This window comes from Amphiprion ocellaris, chromosome 13 (assembly GCF_022539595.1).
Source record: "Amphiprion ocellaris isolate individual 3 ecotype Okinawa chromosome 13, ASM2253959v1, whole genome shotgun sequence".
Taxonomy (NCBI): domain Eukaryota; kingdom Metazoa; phylum Chordata; class Actinopteri; family Pomacentridae; genus Amphiprion; species Amphiprion ocellaris.
The window spans coordinates 12,955,281-12,982,676 of NC_072778.1; the positions used below are offsets into that span (position 1 = coordinate 12,955,281).

Sequence of the window (27,396 nt, forward strand, 5' to 3'; positions counted from 1 at the left end):
CACACTGCCTGGCTTGATTACCGGTGTGTTCAGAAGGCATGCATTAAGTGGCCACCTAAGAGGTCTCATTTCCAACTTTATGCATCATGATCGCATCAAGAAGATATAATCTGGAAAAGCAGCGAGTCAACCTGGGTTTGCTGAAAGCTGCTGGTAGTTTCCACCACATCAGGATAATTCAAATACTCATTTGTCAGTCACAGAGAGGTATATCGAAGTGACTGTGATAATGTGCTGCCAACCAAATTTAGACACAGGCAGGAAAAAACAGATGCAAGCCTTATGTAAGACTTTATTAGACTTGTTTGTGCTTGATTACGTTTTAATGACTAATAAATAAGCAAGTGCAGCTTCTGACAGTTGGTACAGGCTCAGATAGATGACGACTTGATAACTAATGTCCAAAATCAGAATGTTGAGCCGTAACAAAATTAATGTGTTCACATGAAGTAGAGATGTTAATAAATTCTCTTCTTCTTGAAGTATTTATGTAGCACAGTTCAGTATTATTATAATACACCAACTGTAGTAATGATCTGGTTAACACGGGCCAGCCAGTGAGCATGCATGACAAGGGATTTTGCAAAAAAGCTTGTTAGGCTTTACTAATATGTCTTCATTTTAAAACACATAACTTCTACTGTGTTTACGCTGAACGTCTACACTGCTCCGACATTTTAGGGCCCCTAAATCAGAGGCTTATGGAAATGCCGCCAAGCTCATTTTAGCTTAAAAAAAGTAGTAAAAAACTTGTTTTTTGTAGTCTGAACAGGCAAAAACAGAGATGACACAGACACCCACATTTTTGCTTTCTAACTGAGTCTTTTATATCACTGCATGTGCCTCCCTGATCTATCATGCTCCTATCACATGACTCTTCCCAGGACAAATCAAAGACAGAAGCTTTCAATAATAGCAGTAGATTTTCTTGTCTATGCTAACAAAATGCCCGGTCTTATTTTTCACTGCTGCTGCTGTTCTTCCTTATTAGTATTTTCTGCAGCAAAGCAGTTAACTCTATGCTTCACGTTCACACTGGCACCCACATGCCCAGTGTGTGTGAATTCTCATGTGATATGTCTTTATTCATGTTAGTATGGACAGAGAATATTTCTGAAAGTGAGCTACAGAGCTTGTCGAGGCAGAGATCATTTTCATTTTAAAACACAACCTAAAATGCCATTGCATTAGTGTGAAGGGAAACTTCAGAAGCTACACTTTAGCACTGTGTTGTGTTGGTATATATATATGAACACTAATAAGGCATGCCAGGTCAGACAGTGGAGTAAATGTAAATGACATTGTGTTTTAATGCTGTCAATGTTGATAAAGCAACATTGCATGTTATTTCTGTATTCACAGTTGTATAGTAAATATAGCTAAACAGGATTAAATAATTAAATTGGAAGCATGTTCAGTTACAAGAGGAAATGAATGGTCTTCATTTTCTCACCAGAACCAGCCAGCTCTATTGTGCTAAAGGAAAGAAGGCCGTGGTTGGCTTCACTGGAGAGCAAATCAATAAATGTATAAAACAGGGTATCATTGGAATCTTAAATCTTACTCCTGGGTGTTTTTTCAAGCTTCAAAAACTACATATTAAGATGTGCCCTCATGTATTTTACATTAAATAAAAAATGGTCTATTTGAGTTTTCTGTGAATGTTTTACTGCGTAGTGTTGTTTGCATGTTTACCCATGTCTGTGAAATGACATGCGTATGGCCCGTGTTCTTGCACATGCTTCTCTCTTCAAGGGGCATCTCTTGAGTCATTGTAATGTTAGGTAGGGATTGATGTTTACCGATTAGATCAGGGGAAGCGAGAGACTTGACCTTTTACAATTTGACAAGTATGAACGCTGTAAACACAGTGGATTTGCATTGTCATGTTTCCACTCTGTGAAAATTACACAGAGAGGCACAGGCCCTGGGCATCGATGTGGCATGAGATTGCTTTGGATGAGGATGAAAGGATGACAACAGCCATAAATGGTTATCAAAGATAAAATTGTGTGTGTATTTGTGTGTGTGTGTGTGTGTGTGTTTCTCAGTATCTTAACGGAGCTGTGTTGTGCTCACATTTACTCACCGACACCATTATTGTGGACACGGAATTATTTTCCCCATTTTTTTCCTGTGCTCTGACCGCTTTTTTAATAGCCTATCCATGATTCAACAGGTCATTCCCATGGACCTAATCCCCTCATTTCTAATTTATATAGTCTCTTTTCCTTTATCAGATGTAGTCATTACAGCCAGCAGTCTCCCCCTCATTGAGTTGTTATAGCACCAGCTGGGTACTGTAGTGAAGAGCTTTGAATGCTTAAGCAGAAGCAACCTTCCTCTCTACACGTATAAATATTTCAGGGACAGACGGGCAGAATAAATTGACAGTAAAATTGACATTAAATCTGGCTTTTAATTTCCAGAGAAAGAGGAGCTATGAGCTGTAGATGAAATGATGGAGGGGAGTGTAGAGAGTGTAAAGATCATGACCCCTATGTCAAAGTGGTAATATAATTTACTGAACCTCTGATGTGTGAAAAATACATTCCTCACTGTTATTAAATACATGCTTCTAGTACTGCGCAAATGTTTTAGGAACTTGAGATGTTTAGATCCAGGAGTGCATTGGATCACTCCCAAATTTATTCTACACTGTGACAATGACAGCAAGAATATAACCTGAGTCAGAAAGAACTACCTGGAGTGACAAGAAAAACAAGGAGTACTGGAGCAGATGGTATTGCAGGCAAGCAAGATTTTATTTTTTTATTTATTTTTATATATAGCACCTCGTCATACACAGAGGTTATTCAAAGAGCTTTACAGGCAAAGCTAAAAAATGAAACCACATAAAAGGTAAAATGCAAAATACACAGGGAGCCCAAACCTTAGCATCACTAAAATGTCTTAAATCCAAGCACAGTTTTACAGCATTTGAAACACTATACTGCAGGAATGTTACATTCATTGTACTGAACAATCTCCTACTTGTTTGCACATTCCAATATCCGAGGGAGAGACAGACAGACAGAGGGAAAGAAGAGATACAGTTTAGTGTGCAGTGACAGAGATGGATCAACAGGATAGCATTCCTCTGTGGCATGCTGTTAATTTTCATCTAAGGTGTTGTTTTGATTACTTTTGACAAAGTCCAGCAGTTTTCAGAGTATTGTTTCACTAAGGCAATCAGTTTGGTTCAGATTTAATTATTCTCACAAAGATCCTGACTTGAATTCTTGCATTTTCATGCATAGCAAATTGCTTCCCATTTCAAGGGTGAGATTGTAGGCACCTAAAATATATTCTATTTCTGTCTATTTGCATTTAAATACTGAATGCATTTTTTGGAAGTTATATATTTTCAGTCATCAAGTGCAGGTTGACTGTTTTGTTCAAAGATTAATTAACTAATGCAGCTGTAAGTTATTGGGATCACTTCAGCTATGTTAGATCTGCTAGCATGGTTGTGAAAATTCTGATGTCCTTGGATGTTGGACTTGGGTTTGGTATTAAATGAACAAACAGTAAACCTGATTCCACTGTGGTGGTTCACAAGGATATTAACAGACGTTTTAATTAGTGTTTAGTGAAACAGCAAACATTCAAGGTTGTGATTATAGGTCTGCAGCCTCACAAGCAGTTTATGTGTTGGTAGATGCCAATTGATATTTTGATAATTTCTTTTCATCATTCTCAAAAGTTTTGTGTGAATTTTTTATTTTTTTTTCCAGAAAATTTTTTATCTATCTGTTTTGCACAAAAGTTCGGTCCTTGGCCAAGTCGACAGCCAAAGCAGATGTATGTGATCAGTTCCGTTTGTTTGTCCGTCAGTCCGTCTGTCTTTCTGTTTGTCGACAAGATTATGTTAAAAACTCCCAGAATGAATTTCATGAAACGTGGTGGAGAGGTGGATCATGAGTAAAGTGCTGTGGATCTGGACCGCTTTCCCTATAACTGCATGGAACAGAACTGGCTTTTACCCACATAATACATTTCATACTGAGGGTAAATCCAAAGTAGTAGATTGACTGAAAAAGCAGAGGGATATAGTGTCACCTTGTGTAACGTTTTCAGTGCAGATCATTGATACTAGATCTGGCAATGCGAGTAATTTTGTGTTGCTCAACCTAGTCCACATGTATAAATTAAATTATACTAGTGAGGTATCTACATTTTAATCTGATTCAAGTCTTAAATGTCATTGTCAACGGCCTGAGGCAAAAATGAATTATGATCACATTTTTTTTTCCCACAGTAAATTACATGATCGACAGCAATATTGATATTTAAAATGTGTTAACAGCTAATAAAAAACAGTATATAAGTTCATTTGGCTTCGGTTTGAGTATGGCTTATTTCACTCTTTTCAAAGTAATGCATGGTCACACACCTGTCTGAGCTGTGTGTGTTGTAGTAACTGAATAAAAGAACAAGTGACTGAACTGTGCACAGCTGCCTAGCTAGCATCTACCTTAGCCTGCATGTGAGTAAACTGTAGTATCTATTAATAAGCAGATATTCAGCAAGTTGGGTGTTTTGGATACGCTTTAAGTTATATTTTGCCATACTATGGAGATGCACTAAATTCTAAGTCCTATTTGTCCATAAAGTCAGTTCAGTCCTGATCAAAGTCATCATAAGCACCATTTTGGCTAAAATCATAACCACTGACTATACACAAGAATCGACTACATCAATGTCTCTAAGAGCCGTTCTGCAAGAGGCAGCAGCTCTGACCTGAACATTTTCTGAGCTAAAGTGGACTCAGTCAGTATTGTGGAATCAATATTGTATTTAAATGCTGTCCATAAGCATTTTTGTGCCAGTGTTGAGTAATATTAACTTGCCTTTTGCTGCTGAATTGACACACTGTTTAATTTGCTTAGTTTTACTTTAGTTTTATTATTATTTTATTATCTCTTACTACTACCTACTTTCACTAAAACATTATTACCCTTTAGAGTCTGGGCTCTAAATCTGTTATCATTTCACAGATAAACCCAGTAACCCCTGTCCCCTAGAACACAAGTAAAAACTTGTGGCTGGAGTGTATATGAGTGTGCAGAATTGTGGTCATTTTGTTGAAGGTTTTCTCTTCAGTAAGCAATACATTTGGACTGAGCTACATTGTTTGCACTGGTTGAAAAAAACAAATGGCCAAGTGGAAATTGTAACTCTCTGCTAACAAATGGTGTAATTTTATCGCTCAGTCAGTGAGTGAGACTGAATGTCACATTCACATTTCACAAACAAAAAACAAACTGAGCCAGTATTTAAAATGGATACCTGAAATTAACAAAGCTGTAAGATCTCGCTTCCTTCAAACCGCCATAACACCCATCGCTACACGCCACTGTGTTCTGTACCTTTAAATATAGGCTACAGGATAGTGCTGCTTTTATATTTCACCAACTCCCGCTTTCCTGTCTCCCTGTTCTTAACAATTAGCTCCCTCCTTTTTCTGCTCACACTCTTCCCTCCTCCCTCCTTCCACCTCAGCACCAGGTCACATCCCAAATTTCCGGAACTGGCTCCTTTGCTAATTCCCTCTGACAGAACCAGTGTTGGTGCCACAGCCCAACTCAGGATCCTGTCAGCTGCTTCCCTGCTCACCCTACGGACCTCCCTCTGCTTTTATCACCACACACAACAGTACAATCCTGTCCTCCTCTCCTAAGAACCCGACTTACAGCATGTGTTTTCCCTCTCTCCCTCTGCCCTGCCTCTGTACTCCATTCCTTCATCCCTCTCTCATCCCACTCTCACTCTCAACATGATGGGTTATGTCCAGTCAGTGGGCAGCCTTGGTGTAATTTGGCCCACAGGGGCTGTTGGCAGTAGGTGTGGGGATAAAGGGAGCAGGGATGGTGGGGTTTGGAGAAAAGCAGGCTTAGTGTGGGGCCTTGGATGGAGGGGCCAGCAAGCACATAGGAAAAGCATTAAATAAACATTAATGGAACTGGGTTACAGGAGATTTATTAAGGAAGCTTTTTGGGCCCCCACTGTAGGGTTTTATGCAGCGCTTTAATAACTCTCTCATGCACACAGGTAAACAAACCAGGTAATTTATTGCCATCCTCATAGGTGGCTATTGTGAAAACTGTTTCAACTTTATTTTGCCCCATGATTTTATTTTTATTTTTTCTCCTCCTTCTTTAGATTTTAGCGTGACATTGAATGCAGTCTCAGGATAAGTACGACTTGGATGTGATTTTGATGTCACTCTGCGGTGTTAAAAATGAGTGCCCTTAATCTCAGCTTACTAATGTTGAATGTACCCTTTCTGGCATGTCGAACACATAGATAAAAAGTGACTGATTAAACACAGTAATGAGGACACTGTGGCAGGACAAAGACCTAATTCTTGATTTTTACAAGGACAGTTTTGGCAACAACTGGATATCTGAGAAAGAGAACTGAAAAAAATAAAAACTTCCAGCAGAGCACCGCACTGACAGCACATTTCACATCAGACATTGTCTAAACCAGCACTGTCAATTACAATGTTGTCAGAAACTGGTGTTGTGTAACCCGGTGATTAGCAGCTTGCTGCTATTCTGCAAGCCTGTTTCAGACTGCAAATGTTGTTATATCAGCTTCTCTTATTGTAACATGAATTTCAATACTATGCAGAAATTCAAGAAGGCGTAAAGCCATAAAATGCCCGCATTAGAAAATCGAAGTGTTCTAAACTGACCAATTGCATGCAGTAAGCACTTGGCAGATGTCTTTGGTAGCATCTACATTTGCAACATTGAGCCCTCCAGCCCTGCAGCGTTTGTCTTGCTGTGCGTTGGTGAGGATTAGTGCACATGAAGTGCAGGCGGCAGCCCTCCTCTGAGGAAAAGCTAAAGGAGAGCAAAGACTGGCAAACAGGGTTGGGGCAACCAAAGGCTGCATGACGCTTTACCTTGAGACCAGTCACCTCTGCTCCCTTCAAGCCCTGGTGACGTGGAAAGCAGACAAAGCTCAGACAGCATACTTCTAAAAGATTCCTCTAAGTAGGAGAGAAAGGAGAGAGTTCTTGTTGGAGTGGGAGAATTTAATGGAGAGAATATCAAGGGGAAATGTAGAAAGATTATTATTATAAAGGGCGTGCATTTGATTGAGACAGAAGTAGATGGGAAGAAAGGAAAGGAAAGGAGAAAGAAATAGAAATAGATTTGTCTTTGGAGAAAGAAAGACAAAGTCTGCACTGACTGTGAGACGCTAAAGGAAAGATAAGAGTAGCGGACAACCTGACAGAGAGACATTCAAAGAATGGCAGTGTGACTGTGTGCACATGTACAAGATGTATGTGTGTGTGCATGTGCATGTGTGTGAGTGTGAGTGAATGTATTTGCCTGTTCATTCCGTTTCTGTATTCGCGTTGGATGAAGGCTCCACCATACCGGTTGTGTTGCTGCAGGATAGTGTGCGTCAGGCTCCATCAATATGACATGTCTTTGATGTGGAAATACAAGGAGCAAAAACCCAGCCTGCCTCAGTCCAGTCCCCAGTGGGACACATCTACCACAGTGCATGTGCATACATGTGTATTTGACAGAGAGAGAGAGAAAGGGGAGAGAAGTAGGGAAGAGAAACACAGAGAGCCACAAGCCACAACAAGCACCAAAAGTAACCACTGCCTCAGTGTTTCTAAGTGCCATTCTGCAGCAGAGGCAGCAGTTGTGACCTGAACATTTCCTGAGCCAAGGTGGACTCCATATTGTGGAATCTCTATTATATTTAAATGCTGATAATTAGCGTTTCTGTGCTAGTGTTATAATATGAATATTATCAGCAGCTGAACTGACCTTTTGTTTGCTGTGCTGAGGGTCCTTGCTTTTTATATTCATAATGTTACAGTTATTATTTTGCCCTTTTGAGTCTGTTTTGCGTCTTATCCAGTTAGGCGTTGTTGTAAATGTATTTGGTTTAGCAATGAAAACTGCACTACACTTTTTGGGGGGATTAAGTGCTGAGGTTCATTTTCACTAAAAATGGCACCACACCATATGGTCATGGTAGACTGGACCCTAGAAAGGGATTTTTGTTTACAAGGATCATTTTAAGCCTTCGCCAGAGAAATGCTACTCCAATGCAGCACAACTCTCTCAGTAGCTTGGATGTTGAAAAGATATGTTACTTTGGAAAAGTTTTACTTTTACATCTATCCGTCGGGCCCTCGAGTTTTTCCACACACAAGCGGAATGACGGGGAGGTGTACAAAAGAAGAGATAACAGCAGTCTGACAGAAGCAAGGGGGGTAAATCAGGTCCAGGCAGCCATGGAGATAGAGACAGGAGAGGAAAGACAGAAGGATGAGTCCAACCGTTGGGCTGTGTGTGGGCTTGCTGCTAACCTGGACTGTGGCACCGCTGCTATGTTTTGGTAAACACAAGCTTGCAGGGCGGTAATCCAACCAGCCTACCCTGTCAGTGCTTTTATTCCCACTCAGCAACACAAAGGCTTTTCCACACACAGTAACATGTGAGCACGTGTGAGCGAACAGATCCATCACTTGCATAGGGCCACATGTAAATGTTGTATTCATACCCACACAGTAAATATGAGTTAATAGCTTGCTTGGGGGACACAGAACAATCCCTGGATCTGAACGTTGATGTCTACCAAGATGATAGAACAAAAGAAAAAACTAACAAAAAAAACAATAAATAAATAAATGGCATTGTGGAAAAGCAGTGGCATCCATATACTAATTGCAGATTGGTCACAGAACAATATCTTGACGACTGTTTGGCTCTCTCAATCACAGGCCACATGCTGTACCACTAGTCAGTGTATGTTGCCAAGGCGACTGTATAAGGGCAGTAATTGCCTTTAACTGTACCCATGATGCAAAGAATCAGAAGCTGCTCTTTACTAAGGGCAGAATGAAAAAGCAGTCTACAACCCAGACCATGACTTTCTTTATCACTCAAGAGGGTCACTGCATTTATTATTACTGAGTTAGAAAATGCTTCCGAAGGGCAGTAACATACACATGTAGTCTGGCGAAGAAAAAATGTCTATGTTTTAACTTAAGATAGTTATTATTAGCTCTCCAGTATTTTCACGTCTGACCACGCAAAGCCCTTTGTTCATTAGCTATTCAGAATTAAAGCGTTCACACACCTGTAGATGCAAACATGTGACTGCAATCAGTCATCACTGTGCTGATTAATTTATGTCTAATCTGAGTGTTACTCTGGAAGACGTTACAGGAGCTACGTATGTGCAAAATAAGATGGTATGATCATTTACAATCAATACCATGAAATACTACATTTTGAAAACAGCCTAAAATTCATAAATGACCAACTTTTTTGTGTTGGTTATCGTTAATACTTGCCTATGAGAAAGTACAATCAATATTAAATCTAAATACTGGATACTCTTTCATCTAAACCAAAAACATCTGATTTCAAGGGAAACTATGGTTGAGTACATTTAATTTTTTTTTTTTTTTTGTTGCTGAGGTTTTATTTTTGTCTTTTTATTTCACTATCAACCCTGTTCTGGCCATTGGTTTTCTCTATTATGATAAAACTACATATACACTGGCTGTGTTTGTCAGTAGATCCTAGCTTAGTCAAAATTTACACAAGAAAAATACAATCACCACCCAGTTGGACATCCATCACACTTCACAGACTGACTTCCAGGTTCAACACAGCTACTGAACTTAACATAGTCGTACACAGCACATAGTAATCAGAAATTCTTGCACAGCCAGGGATTTTAAGCAGCTAAGCTCCATTTTACCTCCAAAAATGTTGAGTGAAACTGGAAAATCTGGGTCAAATCTATCTGCAAAGTGTGTCTGTTTGCCAAATTACAAATGGATATAAAGCACTTTTTCCCACTGAACAACACGCTACATGTTACTAATCCCTAATTTCCCGAGTGGAAAACAACAACCAGCCCAATAGGGAACAGGACAGGGACAAAATGACCTCAGAGAGTCATAAAAGTAAATCTTGTAAAGTGGCAGCAGCAAATACTTGAGAAACATCTACATTCATTCTCTTGTTTTACTCAGGCATTATTTAAGATGTCGATAAGATGGAACTCACGTTTAACAGGCTATTAGCATTAACATCACTGCAAAACCTGTAGCATCTAATGCCAGTAACTTCCTGCAATTTTTTTAAAAAAGTAAATTTAAATTAAAAACTTAAATAACATTAAGAAATTGTATATATTTATACTTGCATTTCTCTCTTCTGTACTTTTGTCCTGAACAGTTGGTTGGTATTGATGCTTCTTTCTTGAATAAGAAAAATGAATAAATAAAAAAAGTTTGGTTGCCTGTTGTATTGAATCTGTCAGACAGAAACTGCTTTCTATCAAGAGTAAATTTCATCCACTCAGCTCTTCTGTTTTCTCAGGTTAGGGTGTAATGTGGTGATTTTCTGAACTGAGCAGTTCCTGTACTTAGTGCTTAGTTTCAACATAATGCTCGACACCTGTAAGAAAAAAAAAATAGCGCACTCCTGCAAAGCTACTTCTACTTCTACTTCATGGGTGGACATTGTCACATAGTTCTTGTTGAATCGCATGCTTTCTAACCTAGACAGCCTGCAAAATATACTGACTAGGTTGTCTTATTTCACGGTTTGTAGATTGGTAAGCACATCAGAGACTTAAATAAATGTGTGCAGGCACTGAAAAGTAAGTTTTTCATATGTCGCCTTTAATCCATGTAGTTCAATAGTGTTTACTGTAGCTGTCTCGGTGTAAAAGTTTGTTTACAATGTCTTCTCCCTGAGGCGATGGGGAAATCGTTTGCATCTGCTCCAAATTCCATTTTTCTAGTATCTGTCTCCGTTGCTCTGTCTATAAGGACACCAGTTGAGCTTCTGCAGGCTGATGTGCAAAGATTTCTTTGCAAACTTTTGTCTTAGTTTTAACCTGTCTGACCAATCAGATCTGATGCCCTATTGGACTGACTATTAAAGATAGGCATATACATGATAATACAGCCAAAGTTTTCTGTTGTTTTTTTTCTTTTTCTTTCACTTCATAATGTCTATCTTTGTGCTATTGCAGATAATACAGTTATAATAACTGTAGACTCTTAAGAGGGAAGATGACTGAAGGCACAGCAAGTGTTGAGCAACACTGCTGATGTATTGAAACTAATGGCTCTGGAGTTTATACAGCAGGTAGTGTTATTTTTCTTTGCTTGTCTGTTTGCTAGCGTGCTTGTGTATACCCGTTGGCATGTATATAAGTGTGTGTTGTGTTCCCCTCATTCAACCCCGGGTGTGTGAGTCTTGGAGTGTCCAAGTGCAGTCTCTATGAGGTCAATGGCTGCTGTGATAATGCTTAACTGATGCCGGCTGTCAATAGTCATTCACCAGGAGAAAAGTGCTCCGCCTGTTCAGTAAATTACACAGTGCGACGTGAGCTGTGAGGTTCAAAACAACCTGACCCCACTGTTGTTGTGAGAAACAATAGAACAATGACTGCAATCAGCTTTTCCTGCTACCATCTGTGTCATGCTGCTGACTACAAAACACCTTTCCATTACTCCAGGGCTGCAGCTATTAGCTCACCATGCCATTGACTCGAAAGTGAGATGGAGAGGTTATTGTAATGGCACATTAGATTGTCTCTGACCCTTCTTTATCCAGTGTTTTCTTTTGCTGACCTTGACATAGGTGGGCTTTTTGAATGCTATAAAGCTTGTGAAAGGGATCATTTCTCACAATGGCTTGTTTTTTTTCAGAGATCAACACATTTGCGAGATGTGAGGTTATATTGCTGATTACAGTTGCTTTTAAAAATGTTTTGTCTGTGCTTGAGACATGTATTTCTCCTTTTTTTTTCCCTTGACTCCGTCCTTCTCACGGCTTCTGCAAGCATTCCCGGGAGCAGTATGAAAAGCTGTCCACCATGCACAAGAACATGCAGAAGCTCTACGAAAGCATAGGCAGTTACTTTGCCTTTGACCCTCATTCAGTCAGTGTTGAGGATTTCTTTGGAGACCTGTCCAACTTCCGCGTCCTCTTCATGGTGAGTGTGAAGATTACGGTTTGTGTACGTGTATATTAACAGTCTCATGTTTGCTGTTCCTTCTAAGTAGACGTACACAGTGACTAACAGAAGCCACCACCCACACATGCACATGCTTATACACACGCTTCCTTGCACACATTGGGTGTCAGTTGAACGGAGAACAGAGTTCGTGTGTTACACATGCACACATTTTCATCAGACTTTCAGTAGGTCCTGACAGATGGTGACAACTTGTGCAGAAAATACAGCGTTATGCCTTCACGGAGGAAATTGCATGTTAAAAGGCTACACAAATTATGTACTGCTGCAATTCCATAAAATTGTGGGACAGATAAAAAGCAGTTTCAAAAGCAAATTTGCCATAATTCACCTCAAAAGCATCTCAATCCTCTCTGTCTAGTAAATGTATACATCTTTCAACCTTCACACCGTAAGTGCAGACCTCAGGCTTCTCTTTAAATTTTTACCCCCTCCCCTGTTTTCAAATCAAGTTAACCCCAGAGACATCAGTGTGACATCGCTGGGGTTATTTTCTGAGACCTGACGGAGCTCCTTCGGAGCCACAGCAGACATTGTACAACTTTAATTTAGAAGTGAGCAACAAGGGTAGAAACATTTCCCTCCCAGTCATCCAATAATCCATCGAGATCTCTGCTTTTGAGCCAATCACTTCGCTTCCCTTTCCTCACCTAAAAAAAGCCAGAAAGTTTTTAGTTAGACAGAGTGCACCACATTTTTCTGGCCATTTAGTTACTGTAGTCTTTTTTTTCCCTCGTGGTTGCCCCCTGACATGCCTCAGTTTTTCTTTTAAGTTCTTACACACTCTCAGCAAGAATGTACCTGCTGTGCGATTTCCTCCCATATGTCAGCTTTTAGTAGGTCACTATGTCTGACATTTTTTTTTCCCTTCATCAGAAGCATAACCTCTTTTTCTCACAGAAAATTTAGTTTTAGACACCCTTCATTGCCATATTAGTCTGGAAGTTTATGAATACAGGTTGCTGTTTTGTCTCCTATGGTGTGCAGAAGCATCTTGTGTGCAGAGGAATATAAAAACTGCCTTCTGTTATATCATACTATATTTCATTTAACTGCCATTGTTGTAAATCTGAAGGTTTTATTATATGCAAATTAATTCACATCATTTCACAAATGAGACATTATTTTTAGTGCTCGTAAATGCAGAGGTACAGAAATGTGTAAAATATGACAGTGGATATACAGATACAGCTATAGAAGCTTCTTCACATGCATGCTATGTACTTCTTTCTCTCCAACTGCAAAACAGCACTTAATAGCATTTAAGTGTCACAGATGCTTATACCTGAATGACATTACGTGTCTTTTTGTGGCGATCCTTGACAACTTTTTCTTCCTACTAGTACTGATTAAGAAACTTCCAGTACTTAAGTGGGAGCCGGAAGAAAAAAAAGACAAAGTTATGAAACAGATTAGAATATATTATTCAGGAGAAGGTGTGTTAAGAAATATGGAGTGTATTAGGTTCTCACTGATAAAAGAGGCTTGGGCAAGCTTCTTAACCTGTTAAACACAGTGTCATTAACTTAAAGCCGCTGATGTGTATGCATGTGCATGTGCTGTCACGGCGGAGCACTGTAGATCTTGCTGGTTTTTTTTTTTTTTTTTTTTAAGGGGTAATGAGTCTCAGGAAAACTTTGGTTAGGATTTTAAAATTGTCACGTTGTATCTCACTTTACACTTAAGAGGATAAAATAGTTGTAGAAAAAGTGAAACATTGTTCTAAAATTAGAATTATGAGGCACTTTAGAGAAAACATGCGTTCTTAAAATGTATTCCATGCATAAACCAAACACCATAACGCAATTAACTGTGTTGATTATGTTGAATTTTCTGCCTGCATTCATATAACACTAGTGGAAGAGCATACGTAAGAGAGAAAGGTTGACTACTGAGGTAAATGTGAAATTGGAGTTTAATTAGGATTAAAGGAAAATTTAAAAAAAAATCCCTCTCCTCCTTGCAGCAGCAAATAAAGAGCAGAGAAGATTAATTGTTATAGAGGTAATATTTATGGTAAGGCAAACATCACATCGCCTCTGAGCAAAGGAGGAGTTCCCATTTTGCTGAGTAGTCTGTTAAACGTTTATTCAAGCGTCTTTGCTTTTCCAGCTCGTACAGTCTATCCATCCCTTTTGGCACCGCCCCAAAAGCTCCCGGTGTCAGCATGATGACACGGTGTCCAGACGGCACACTCTCAGTATTCACAATCCATTAACGTGAATGGCAAGGTCCCCTTGTCTGAATCCTTCACCTCTCTCTACTATGATCCCCATCTGAAACCCAACTTTTCATTCCTACTGATCAAAGTGCTCGAACACACAACACAACACTCCCTCAAGGATTCCAGCGTTGCATATCTCTAAAAGAGGCATCCACCCTAGAAAATAAATTATTCTCTCAAGCAAATAGCTGCATATGAATATTTTATTACTGATTTAAACTTTCCTGCTACGGTTAAGGGGAGTGTTGTGAAACTGGGGGGAGGGGGTGGTTTTAAGTTAATATATTCATATAAAAACAATCCTTTAATCACCATATTCTTCAGATATTATTTATAGTTTTTGGCTTTTCAGCTTTGCTGACAGAAAGGCTAATCCCATCTGCTTGCAGAGCACAAGGAATCAATGGTTGATTCTACTTGAATGTTGTTTTTATTTTCTTACCCTGTGAAAAAAACTGGGCTAGCTCCTTTGCAGCATAACGAAAGCCTCCTCCTTAGCTTTTCTTGTCAGTAAAGGAATTTGTGGGGAGATGTCTGCTAGTTATTTATCTTTGAAAAAGTCGACCTACATCAACCATTGCTGATTTGTTGCAAATGGCAAATCAAATGAACACTGTGTCTTCTTGTCAGTCAATAATTCAATGGAATTTAACTTCTTCATGTGCCTGGTGAGCCTCAGACTTTTATTTCAATATTGAGACATTGAGTTGTTTGACTCAGACAAAACCTCTTTGCTAACTTCCGTCTACGTTGCATTGCTCTGTGTAATGCATTCACAGCACAAAGCATCTGCAGTATTAAAGAATTCCATTGCAATACAGTCACCCTAAATTGCTTTTACTAAAAAGCTAGGGCTTAATGCCCCCGACCGACATAAGGCATTTGAGTAAATGCATTGACAGACAGTCCTCACAGAACTGAATGTAACTGATAAGAGAATCCATTAACTCTATTTTCCTTCTGTTTCATTCTCTTTCTCTGCCTCACTCTCGTCCCATTCTCTCTCTTTCTTTTTCTGTGGCCAATGAAATATTATTTGATTTCAGTACATGGAGTCAGTATTCGAGGAGTCCAACAATTTGTTAATTTAATGCTGCTGCCATATTCTGAAATAGAGTATGAGTGAAATGCAATCGCAGGGTCTGTATATGTAATCCTGACCAGGAGCATGGGGATGAGGATTTTTTTCATTAATGAGTTATCAAAGCACAGCAGATGGGCCGGGGTGAGCTAACAGTCCTCCTTGTCAATTGAGTGAGTTTCTAATAAGACCAAAAGACACTGACCGGGTTTGCGAAGTAGCAAGATAGAGCATCTAAGAGATTAAAATGATTGTTGGTGTGTGTCTCTGTGTGTGTGGGTGGATCTGTCCACTTCTGAGCCCATTTGATATTTCTAAAGCTTGCTAATTCCTTCACAATATGAGAAATTATCACGATCATGCTGATGATGCTGAAAACGATGCACCAGCAGAGCCACTCTCCCCACCTTCTTGCTGAATCACAGTCACATTTCCTCAGTATCTTTACTTACACTAGTGTGGCACAGTCATTAAATTCACTGCACCAGATTTTGGAGGTCACCTATCAATATGGGAATACATGTGTACCACAGAGCAGAAGTCTCACAATCTGTAACCTATAACTTCTTGAAGCCATTTCCCCCCAAATCCTGGCACACAGTGTAACAGATGGCTAATAAACACATTTGCTGCTTAAAGCCTGGGCGTTGTAGTGTTTGTAAAATTCAAATGAGATATTGCAGTGACACTCTCTGTGTGAGATCACTGGTGCAACTGAGCAGTTGGAAATACTTATTGCTCCCTCATTGGACTGGCAAACTTGTATGCATGGGAGGGGAACCATGCTGTGGGAGATGTATTGTGTTGTGCAGGGTCAAGGAAGAACAGCAAACACATTTCATGAATTATTGAAAGAACAGACCTGGGAAGGAAAATTTCTGCCTGGCCCTTGTTGGTCGATTGGACCTATGGGTTACACAGCGTTCCGTTTTCCAGCAAGGTATAGATAGAAAAGTATTTATAATCTCCATCTCAGACACACCAGAGGCCATAAGTGTGACACACACTCACTTCATCGTAGAGCCTCTAGAGCCTGAAAGTAAGAATATGTCGCTTAAGTTGTGCTGTTGACGACCCCTACGTGCCATTAAGGTGATGTAAAAAGAAACCACACATTTTCTTTTCTCAGTGAGAATTTCAAGATTCTAACTCTGAATTTATATACAACCTGATCAATGTGTGCACATCACCTGCAGCACATTTTCTTACTGGGGGTTCAGGACACAGAGCCAGTCACAGACATGACCCCCAGAGTTTTGGGTTTCACTGTTGTTGTTTTTTTTATTTTGTTGTTGTTTTTCTTTTGTTTGTTTTTTAAAGCTGTAGTAGGCAGAAAATCTGAAAAAAATGGGATGAAAACACCAGAATATGAAAACATACAGCCCTTCTCTTTCTCCTTCTTTTTCAAAGCCCCTGTCACCACATGAGCACATACCTCAAGCTAAAAGTCAATATTCATTTGTGGCTTCACCTGGGATTTGAACTCTGGCCTCCTGAGTGAAAGTTCTCCATCTAACCCATTTCCCACCACATCCTGCTCTCACTGTGGACTTTTAAACTACTCATAACGACACATCTAATTGGTGAAAAGCCATTTGATTGCTAAAAACTCGCTTCACAGACTACATTTTGTAAAGCTTGAAAAAGGAAGCACAGAAGTCTAGTTTTCTCTAGTTCCACTTGAATTACAATATGAATGAATGAAATAAAAATTAACTAAGTTATTTACTAAGTTCCTTACTTAATTACAGTAATTGGTCATCATCTCAGGAAATAATGTGCCTCAATCTCTTTCAGTTTTTTTCCCACTATTTCTTCTACTTTATGGACCTCTGCTTCAGTGAATGAGAAACATTAACAAAACCACTAACTATTATCATGTGACTGAAATGATGTACTTAGGACAATAAAGCAAATTACAATTGGTTAAATTAATATACTGAAATTAATAAAAGTGCATGCTTCACAATAAATTGTGTCAAATAAAAATTAAAATACATTCAATTTATTTGATTTTGTATGTGGTATTTTAGTTGTCTTGTGCTTAACGATGTCATTCTTCAACACCACAGATTTAAAAAAAAAAAAAAAAAACAGCTACTCCTGCTTTAACAATGTCCCTCTCAGTGGAATTGAATGTGTATTATACAATGCTTACCTAAATTAGAGGATCAAAGGTATTGTTGTCATTTAGAATAAATAATTAAGATTGTGTGCCACTGTAATAGTAGCAATGAGCTTCACCAAGGGGCAGATTATTGAATGTGAAGGCCAAAAACAACACGTTCCCATAATCACCTAAAATCAAATCTTGTTTTCTGTACTTTGCTTTTGAGGAGACAAGTCACAAAAGAGATGCACAGGTTCCTTATAAACAAATATTTCATCATTGTTGGAATTCATTCATATTATCTGAGTGAATTTAAGAGGAATTCACTCATATATTATGATCTCTTGTCTTATGTTTCACTGAAGTGTAAATCTGGCCTTGTGTACTAAAAATGAATTTTGAAAACATGAGGATGGAATTCACTTATATGCCCTCCTACAGTATACAGAGTTGCCAAGAAAATGAGATTTGATACAATCAGTTGCTGCCGGTGGCAAAATGGGGGCTGTCAAAGAGAATGGCAAAGGGAGAAATAAGAGAACAGTAAACACATATTTGGTGCTATGGTAATTAGTGGTGCTGTTTGATTAGAGCAACATAATTATGTTGCATAATCATGTTTACAGTCAGAATTAGTTGTTTGTTTAAAATAAGTTTTGCCAACAGGATTTTATGTGTAATCTGCATAATTTATCTTCCAACTTATGCGGTAGATGTCGAGCATTGCAGTGATATTACTTCGGAACTGAACTGAATCCTGTCAGTGGATGAGGACAGGAAGAAGCTGCCCATCATCAGATTAACTGTGTTGTTGCTGAATATTCAGCACCGCTCACGTCCAGTCTAATTTAGACAAGCAGCAAAATGCATGCAATCAATAGCCCATATAGAGTGTTGCTGTGTCATTTACACAGCCCTGAAGTGGCCATAAAATATAGGTTGATTTGTGACTGTTCACTGATTGGTCATGGCAACAGAGACAAAACATATTTATTGCGTTTCCACAATGCTTATAATAAAAAAATTCACCCACTCGTCTCTGGTATATTGTTATTTTGCTTCTCTCATTTTTGCTTGATTTCTCCATTATCACCCCACCTCCTCCCTCCCTCTCTCTCTCTCTCTCTCTCTCTCTCTCTCTCTCATTGCCCTTGTCATCTAACAAGGAGACAGTGACAATGAGGGCTTGTGTCCTTGGACATGGAGAAAAGCTCTGCTATTGACTGGCATGATGAGCTGCTCTTTCCTTGTTCCTTCCCCACAATCCCCGTAATCCCTCTGTCTTAGCTGCCAACACGACACACACATCAGGACCACAGGGGCATAAGATGGGGGGCCTACTGTCGCCACTTATTATATCAGGGCATAGACAGGGCCATGCCTTCACTTACTGATGCACACACATATGCATATATAAGGGGGGACACCACAGATGAGCAGAAGTACACACATGCCCGTGGACTCCGGTTTAGGCAGACACACAGGCCCATATGCATGTATGCACATACGGTGTGACCTCGCACACACATATATTCACACCTACGACAGGCTCTGTCCAGGGCTGTGCCACGGGCCTTGGATGGGAGAACATTTTGTTGTCTCCAAAGGTCACACGGTTGCATCTTATTCTCTGTTGGCGCCAGAACAAACTGACAAATTTGTAAAGGCCGAATACATACTGTTAATTATCTCTCTTTCTCTGACTCCTTCCTGACATTTCAGCTGGTCACGAAGGAGGAGGAGGATGATATCTCTTTCCTCTCTTTAGAGACGGCCACGCTGCTGCAACGCTTTCCTATTCTCTCATAATGACTCCCCATGATTGTAAAGGGAAACATACTAGCGTGATACATATGTGCAATGATCATCCGGCCTTTTTAAACCATGGATAAATGGCTATATTCATCTATTATTGACAACAAATACACTCTTTGTGCTCTTGGAAACATGTGAAGCAGTTCAGAAGCTTTGAAGACAAATGGGCTTGTATTAAAGAAACCCAATACCGAGGAATGATACATTGTTGATTCCAGCAGCTTATATCAGAGTATCAAACCCTTCTCTGAATAAGAATTTGCTGATGGCATCCTGCCTCCTCTGAATGCTATACAGTAGTAAAGACACTAAAGAGTGGTGATGGCAGGAGCCAGATTCTGATTTTTATCTGTGTGTGTGTGTGTGTGTGTGTGTGTGTGTGTGTGTGCCTCATCAGGAAGCAGTGAAGGAGAACCACAAGAAGAGGGAGATGGAGGAGAAGATCAAGAGAGCCAAGCTGGCGAAGGAGAAAGCAGAGCGCGAGAAGCAGGAGCGCCAGCAGAAGAAGAAGCAGCTGATTGACATGAACAAAGGTATGCCACTTCTCCCCGTGTCGCCACAGACACGGAGACGGGGAGGCAGGTGGGGAGTTCGGAAGACGAGAACAGGAGGATGGAAATATGGGGGTTTCATGGAATTTTGCTTCACACAGATTTGAACTCAGAAGCAAGGGGATAATGTGTAGGAGTTGGGGGTGGGGAGTGTTATTTTGCAGCTGTGAAGGAATCTCATATTTACTTCCATAGCTGTTACAATGCTTCCAAACAATAGAAAGGTTTTGCTACTTTGTGGATAATTGTTTATGATATGTCCATTTTCTCCTGCAGTATAAATGCTTCTGAAATATTTGTACATCTTGGGTATTAGATGGTATTTCTTTCATTCTCTGAGACTTTGAAAAGATGGCAAGGACGCACAAAATGTAGGTCACATAAAGTTAGGAAGCTGAGGTTTGCTTTGCTGACAGAAAAGGATGAATTACTCTGTAGATGGCATTTCCAACATGATCGTGTTGTTGTTCTAAGTTTTTCATCAGTCATGTGCGAGAAACATCAAAGAAAAAACAGCAGTAACATTTCTCCAGTCGAGGCAGCATGTAATATTTGTTGCTGTGAATCGCTAGAATTACTCCATTGTCCTACAGCAATGCCAGTAAACCACGTATTGATCAGTGTAAGTTGCAGTTGTTCACACATGAAAAATTAGAGTGACAGAGCCGGATGCCTGTGTCTAGTTATGCCAATGACATTGAGAAGGAATTTCAAGCCTGGAAGGGCTTTGCAAGCAGTCAGTGTGGTCTTTTGTCCATTTTTTTCTTGACAAACAGACTGGGATTTCCACAATTCACCAGCTTCTAAATGTCAGCGCCAGCCAAGGACCTCTGTAGCTCAGCCACATTGGGAAACGTGACAAGACAGTCTTCAGCATGCCACAAACTCTCCAAGATAATTGATGCATGCTACAGTTTTTTTTTTTTTTTTTCCTGAGCAGTGACCTCTCTGAAAGCTTCACTTTTAATAATCCAACATGGCTGAGCTGAAGGAGGCTGTCTACCCCTCTCTCTCATTCTAGCTAACCAGATGGAGAAGGATAGAGAAGTAGGTATGATATTAAATATTTCTGCCAGAGCAGATTTTGATCTCGGTTTCTGAATGCCATTATATGACTTGTATGAATAAAACATGAGGATGACATGGGCAACGTTGCCTGCAGCCTTGGAGATAGCAGGGATTGTCCTCCGCACCAACACCTGGCTCGTTGCACTGTCGTGATGACAATGACCTTGGAAGTTATTGAAATACACACTTTTAAATTGAAGAAGTACTAAGCCCCGTCTTTTTTTAAAAACTCTGTCAAGGTTCATACCTAGATTGACAACATATTTTCATTAAACCTTGAAATTCTTTTTTGTGTACTCATCTCTATGTGCAATGCAATCAGAGAAAGGACAATCAGATACAGAACTCTTTAAATGGATCCTGTGAATAGAAATGTGGACTTGGGCAAGGAGCAGGTTGGAGGTTGCAGCAGCTGGGTGGTTTGGCACTTGTGTTCTCTCTAAGTTTCTCTTTAAGCTGATTGGTTGGAACAAGAGTAGCAGGGGTAGTCAGTGTTTTTCTGTTGCACACTTTCTTTTTTGTGCCTCCCTCCCTCTCCAGTTGACAGCCTTGGCTTGAGTGTCTTGGCTCTTCTCTCCCATTCTGTTCTAAAATTCTACATGTGTTTCAGATATTTGAAGAGTTAGTTATTTGTGGAGACTTCTCTCATCAATATTTCATGCCGAGCATCAGTCGTGTTTGGTGTGAAGGTTGAGGAAAATAAGGTGGTGTACAGCACAAAGAGGCTTGTTTGATTCCTCTTAGCATTAATTAATCATGTCCAAACATTTTCTACATTAATTTTGCATTTTAAAGGTTGAAAAGCTACAGGAAACACTGAAATAGTTTGATTTAACTTTTGTAATATAGATATAATAATTAGATAAGGGAAGGGACTGCAGATGGAAATTAGCTTAAAGCTAACTCTGGTGCAATACATCAAATGGAAACATTTATGTTTAATATTGTACATGGTCCCTTTTTAAATAAACTGATAATAATAATAATAGATAGATAGATAGATAGATAGATAGATAGATAGATAGATAGATAGATAGATAGATAGATAGATAGATAGATAGATAGATAGATAGATAGATAGATAGATAGATAGATAGATAGATAGATAGATAGATAGATAGATAGATAGAATCATTGACCTGAATACAGTGCATTTTTATGTTTGTAAACCCATTAGCATGAGCAGATGGAGTAAACATATGGCCATTGTATTATGAGAATTATGCACAGGTCAGTGTCTTATCTTATTTTATGGATTTACTGATTTACTCATTTTATTGCTTAAAAGACTGTTTGATGGATCATACTATTGTATTTAATGCAGTTTCAAGAGGCTATTTTTGAGTAGGGATAGATTTTATGTCATTTCACAAATTGCAACCTAATCCTCTTCGCTTGCAAATGATTAACAATGAAATGCATATTTAATGAGAGTTTAATTCATTTAGCTTTTGCCAGGATGGCACCAGGATGGGGGAGGGGTAGCAGACAAATGCTTTTAGGAAACTGATAAAAAAAAAAAAAAAATCCCATTCCCCAGTTGATAAAACTTGAGCTAATGCTCTCTCCATGTTCACTGACATGCATACTTCTTCAACAAGCATGACTGATAGATGAGACAAGTGCAGCGCTAAACACGTTTTCTTTGTGAAGTATTAGAAATCCTAATGTAGGAAATTGCTTATGAAATCATTACCCAGTCACCCCATTTGTTTTAATTTGCTCTAAGTGGATTTCCATAGTCTCTTGAACTGACCAGATGTTCAACATTTACTAAATCACTTTACTTCACTGTTGAACACTGCAGAATAAACCCAAACTAATGCCTCTGTCTGAAACAGGCAAAGATGGTTCAGCGCAGCAGGATATATTTTATTGCAGCATATGAAACAATGTCACAAGCAACATGCTGAGTGTGTCAAGAGCCGGAGCATGGTAGAGCATCTGGACTTTCCTTCTCTAAGGCATTTGTGAGGAGTAGCAGGCCCCTCTGGCCGCCTGTTCGGCTGGCATCACCGGGGTCGGTGCCCCCGTCTGGGGCAAGTGTCTGAATCCACATGTCAACTATGTACCCCAGTCAAATTCACTAAGCTTTGAACAGAGCCGGGAAGCACACATGCTTCTTTGAGCACAATGCAGCTTGGCATAGGGCACATAAGAATAAACAAACCAGGAAATAAAAAGTTAGTGGAACATTTTATTTAGTCCATGCATTTCTCCCAGGTAGCACAGAGAAATTAACAAAAAACTTGGTGTTTTACATGTGCTGCTGACTTCTCTTAGACCTAAGAAATGTAAAATGTAAAACCTACTATAGATCTCAGTGTGTGAATAGCTGCAGCAGGTTGTTCAAAAGTCCTCTTGACCACATGGACCTCTGAAAAGCTGAAGAATATAAAGTTAAGAAGCATATTGGCTGTAACCTGTGAGCTTTACAGCACCATTTTATGAGTGTACCGACTGTCTGCTACCTCGGTTGACTACACACATTAAATGTTATCCAGCTTTATTAATGTACCAAGCTGAGATCTCAAGACAGACATATTTGATTGGAAGACTAGGTTTTTGTAATAATCGATTATTAAAATTGTTCGGGACAGTATTACTAAACTCCTAAAAACACACTCAGAGCTTTCACAGCTGCTGTGTTTATGATTGAGTTTTATTTGCAAAGTGATTATTTTTTTACAGACTGAGTTAGAGCCCACCCAGCCACCTGCAACAGCTTGCAGACACCAGCAAAATGTGGACCCATACACTGGGTTGCTCTGTGGGAATATTGTAGTGGAAAAATAGGTTGTGGCACAGTATGTGTGTGTTAGAGTATAGCTACTGAACACATATTATAATCACCTTCACTGCTATTGTCTTTGTTCAAACAGCGTCAAGAGGTTGTGCATCCTACATATTCTATGCTTATGTTTAAACTTACCACTTAGCCCAACAGAATAAAATATAAGTTTGGAAATAACGTCAAAAATACAGTCACAGATATTAAACAAAATTTCCAATAGTTTAGTCGGTTTTTAATCTTCAGATAATGCTCTCATTTTTTATTCACTTTCATTGCATTGTATAATTATTGTGTATCCTTTCCTCTCCAGAGGTCTTTTTTTTTTTAAAACTGTGATAGTTGTTCAGGCATTTTCCCCGTTCAACAAAGCCTGCTAGAATGAGGTCTCCATGTCTCTGAGATTCTCTGCAGAGAGCAGTTGGCATGTTGACAATGATGGGCCTGCAGCTTCTATTTATGCATCCTTCTTGTCAACCTTTCACACTTTCAGGATGAAATAGTGTATGTTTACATAAATAAAAGTGGGCTCCTCTCAGAAAAGCATCACATATACTAAGTATGAGCAAAATAAGTTAATAAGGTGAGGTAATAATGGGCCTGAATTCATTTCAGACTGCATTGTTGATAATTAATTGTTTTTTTATTCATTTATTTTTTGTGCAAGTCAGTATTCTTCATTTGCATCAGCTCTTAATGCTATTGCAGAATAACTTTAAAAAGTGGATTTATGATAACAGTTGTTACATAATGCACAGTTAAGATCCACATCCACAGAACGATGTGGCTATTTTTAGGGCGTAAGAGTTTATTATAATCAATGCTATTGATTTTATAACTCTCACATGTTTCTCATCACAATGCTTTTTCTGAACTCAGCAAGTTAGATTTTTTTCTTTACTTTTGTTTACCGAAACAAAATTTCCAAATTCAAGTGTCTATTAGTGTGGCATGCTAAACTAAATTGACATATTTCTGTGCAGCTGGCTGACTGGTTGTGGCTGACAGAGCCCTGTCAGAAGTGACAGTGGTGGAGATTTGGATTGATGGCTTTGTGTGACACTGACAGCTGCCGGTAGGCCAGTGCATACCTGCGTCGCAGCCATGCCAGCTAGGTGATCATAGACAAGCGCTGACAAGCAGTGGTGGGGTGGACAGGTTGACTTTCTAGGTTTGCATAGTGTCTGTGCAGCACAGCAGACGTGGCAAACAATATTACCAGGGGAGATAACTTGTAGAGACGTGAAGGTCAGGAACCCAAGTAGATAAAAGCAATGTTTCTTCGAGAGATGCTCACTATTCTTCAGCTTAGCTTAGAAAACAAAGTCAGTATTATAGAGCTAAAGCTGACATTCATGTTTGAAAGAGAATAGAACGAACAAGGACAGACTATTTCCAGAATCTAACAATGATCTATGGTACAAACGTTCAGAATTTCCTTCCAGTTTACTCCCTAAAGTATAATATCCATGTCACGGCATTGATGCCTTCCATGACTGGTAATATATTTGTACTTTCTGATGAGTTATAAAAATGAGGTATCTTTAACTACATCTGCATACAGATGTCACTGCAAACCAAACTTTCAGCAAACTTCATTTTTTTTCTTTGCCCTTGCATTCGGGCTGCTCGTAAACTCCTGCCTATGGATTGGTGAATTCCGTCATTACCTTGAAAGACAGGAACAAGGGCACCAGGATTATCTGCCGTTATACACCCATCCTAATAAATAACAGCATATTAGATTGTGCTGTATCTCCAGTCAGAATCAGAATCTGCCTCAAGGCAAAGACGGCACAGAGATTATAGACGGTTGCATCTCAGCACAGTACTATTCATAAATTAATAAACAAGTGAGGTTTAAATACATTTAACATTCTGTAAATCAAAGTAATCCAATAAAATAGTCATCCGTTACTCTCCAGGATTATAATATTTGTCATACATTTCCAAAAATAAATGTCAGCACAAAGAAAGCAACCCCAGCTTTACAAGGAGGCTTTCAGGATTTTATGATAAATGCCTTAGTTGATTAGCAATTAAAAGCAGCAACTGTGAATAGTTTGTCACACATTTTTGTCTGTTGTCTTATGCATCAAATTGTCAAGTTGAATATGTGTGCTTTTTTGTGACACCTTCCTCTGTGTGAGGAGAAACACAAAAAGCACTAGATTGCACCTTAAAGTTTTCAGTTAAGTAAGGGAGACATGCATCGGATGCCTTTGTCTTTGCTGTTTTGTCTCTCTGATTCCATCTGTGTCTCTGTGTGTCTCTCTTTCAGTTATCTATACAACACACACACACACTACACTCATCCCCCCTCTTACTATTTCTCTCTCCCCACTGCTTTCATAAATGTTCTTCTTCTCCTTGGTGAAATCAGCTCAGGCACAGTTGAATCTCATTAATTTGTGGGTGGTTCAAGTGTCTGATCATTTCCCCTCCCAGATCTGGACCTCACCAGTCACTTTACAGTCAATCAAACCTAATTACCCTCACTACAAAGACCATCAAATCCCATTGTCAAATCCATTTAGCTTCCCCAGACAGCACCGCCTTTCACTGATGCAAACAGCCCATGTGGGGTTTGGTTCAGATGTTATCTTGATCTGGATTCCAAAACTCTGCATCCGCCATCCAAATGTGCAACGTGTTTAAAACGGAGAATCCACACCAGACTGGATGGATGAAACCCAGAATGTTTATTGCGGCTCAGTGTACTGACACTGCCTCTTTGACATTCCTTTAATTTGATTAGTGGGAGTCATTTAAGTGACCCCAGTATGAACAGTCACACATGTTGTATCTCTGTACAGTTAAAATGCCTTGTCATATACTTTGCCTTGATCAGAGCCTGTGAAGTTGGCATTGCACTGATATATGAACCCAAGACTATTCTTGTCCATATGTCTGAAAAGCACAGTAAAAGGTGTTTTCAGCTTGTTAATGTTTTAGAGGTTCACCCAAACTGCAATAAAAAACCCCAGTCACCTGCACTTCTGTGTTTAACCAGCTCACTGTGGCTTTATCCTCACTCTACCACTGCGATGCTTAAAACCAATCTGCTGAGTGCACTGAAAATACCTTTGATGTTGACAGATTTCGGTCCTGTTGTCCTTAATGATCAAGACTACGTATCCTGTTGCTGTTTTACAGTGAAAGCCATTCTGTGGTTGGCATGTAAAACCATTTTTACATCAAGCGACAGCAGGAAGTATGCAGATTGTATTTAAGCAATTAAAAGTGTAGGATTTAACAATTGCTCACTTTAGCAAGTCTCAGTGGTAGCCTTAAAAAAAGACACCGCAGCAGATTGCAATGCACAACAGCACCATTCCCTCTCATGTCTAGAAGTGGAGAGAACTCTTTTCTGCAATATAAAGAAGTTCTCATGCCATACGTTATTACCAAATATTTTATTTATTTTAGAAAAAAAATAAAAAATAAAGACCTGTAATCAAAATGCACTTCATTTTTCCAAGTTCCCTCAAGTATTAACAATGCTGGGGGAAGAAAAAAAAAGTTTTACTACTTATATTTGTTTCCATACTTCTTTCTTTGCTTTGTGTAAACACAGCCTGCAGTTCAGCCCAGTTCAGCCAAAAGCCCTGAATCTTTGCCACGTGACTGTTGGTCACAGCTGAGTCACTAATGGCATCACGTTTGTGCCAAAGAGCACAGAATGTTTTTTGCAGAATCTGGATA

The 27,396-nt window shown here is 39.3% G+C and overlaps 1 protein-coding gene across 6 annotated transcripts in view; it reads left to right on the plus strand.

The window, feature by feature from the left end:
• Window positions 1-27,396, plus strand: part of diaph2 (diaphanous-related formin 2) — a 373,465-nt gene that overhangs the window by 287,679 nt on the left and 58,390 nt on the right. For all 6 annotated transcript variants that reach the window (XM_055016416.1, XM_055016421.1, XM_055016420.1 and 3 more), the window contains 2 exons: window positions 11,844-12,009; window positions 19,679-19,814. In XM_055016416.1, coding sequence (XP_054872391.1) covers window positions 11,844-12,009; window positions 19,679-19,814 — 302 coding nt within the window. The remainder of the gene's footprint in view (window positions 1-11,843; window positions 12,010-19,678; window positions 19,815-27,396) is intronic.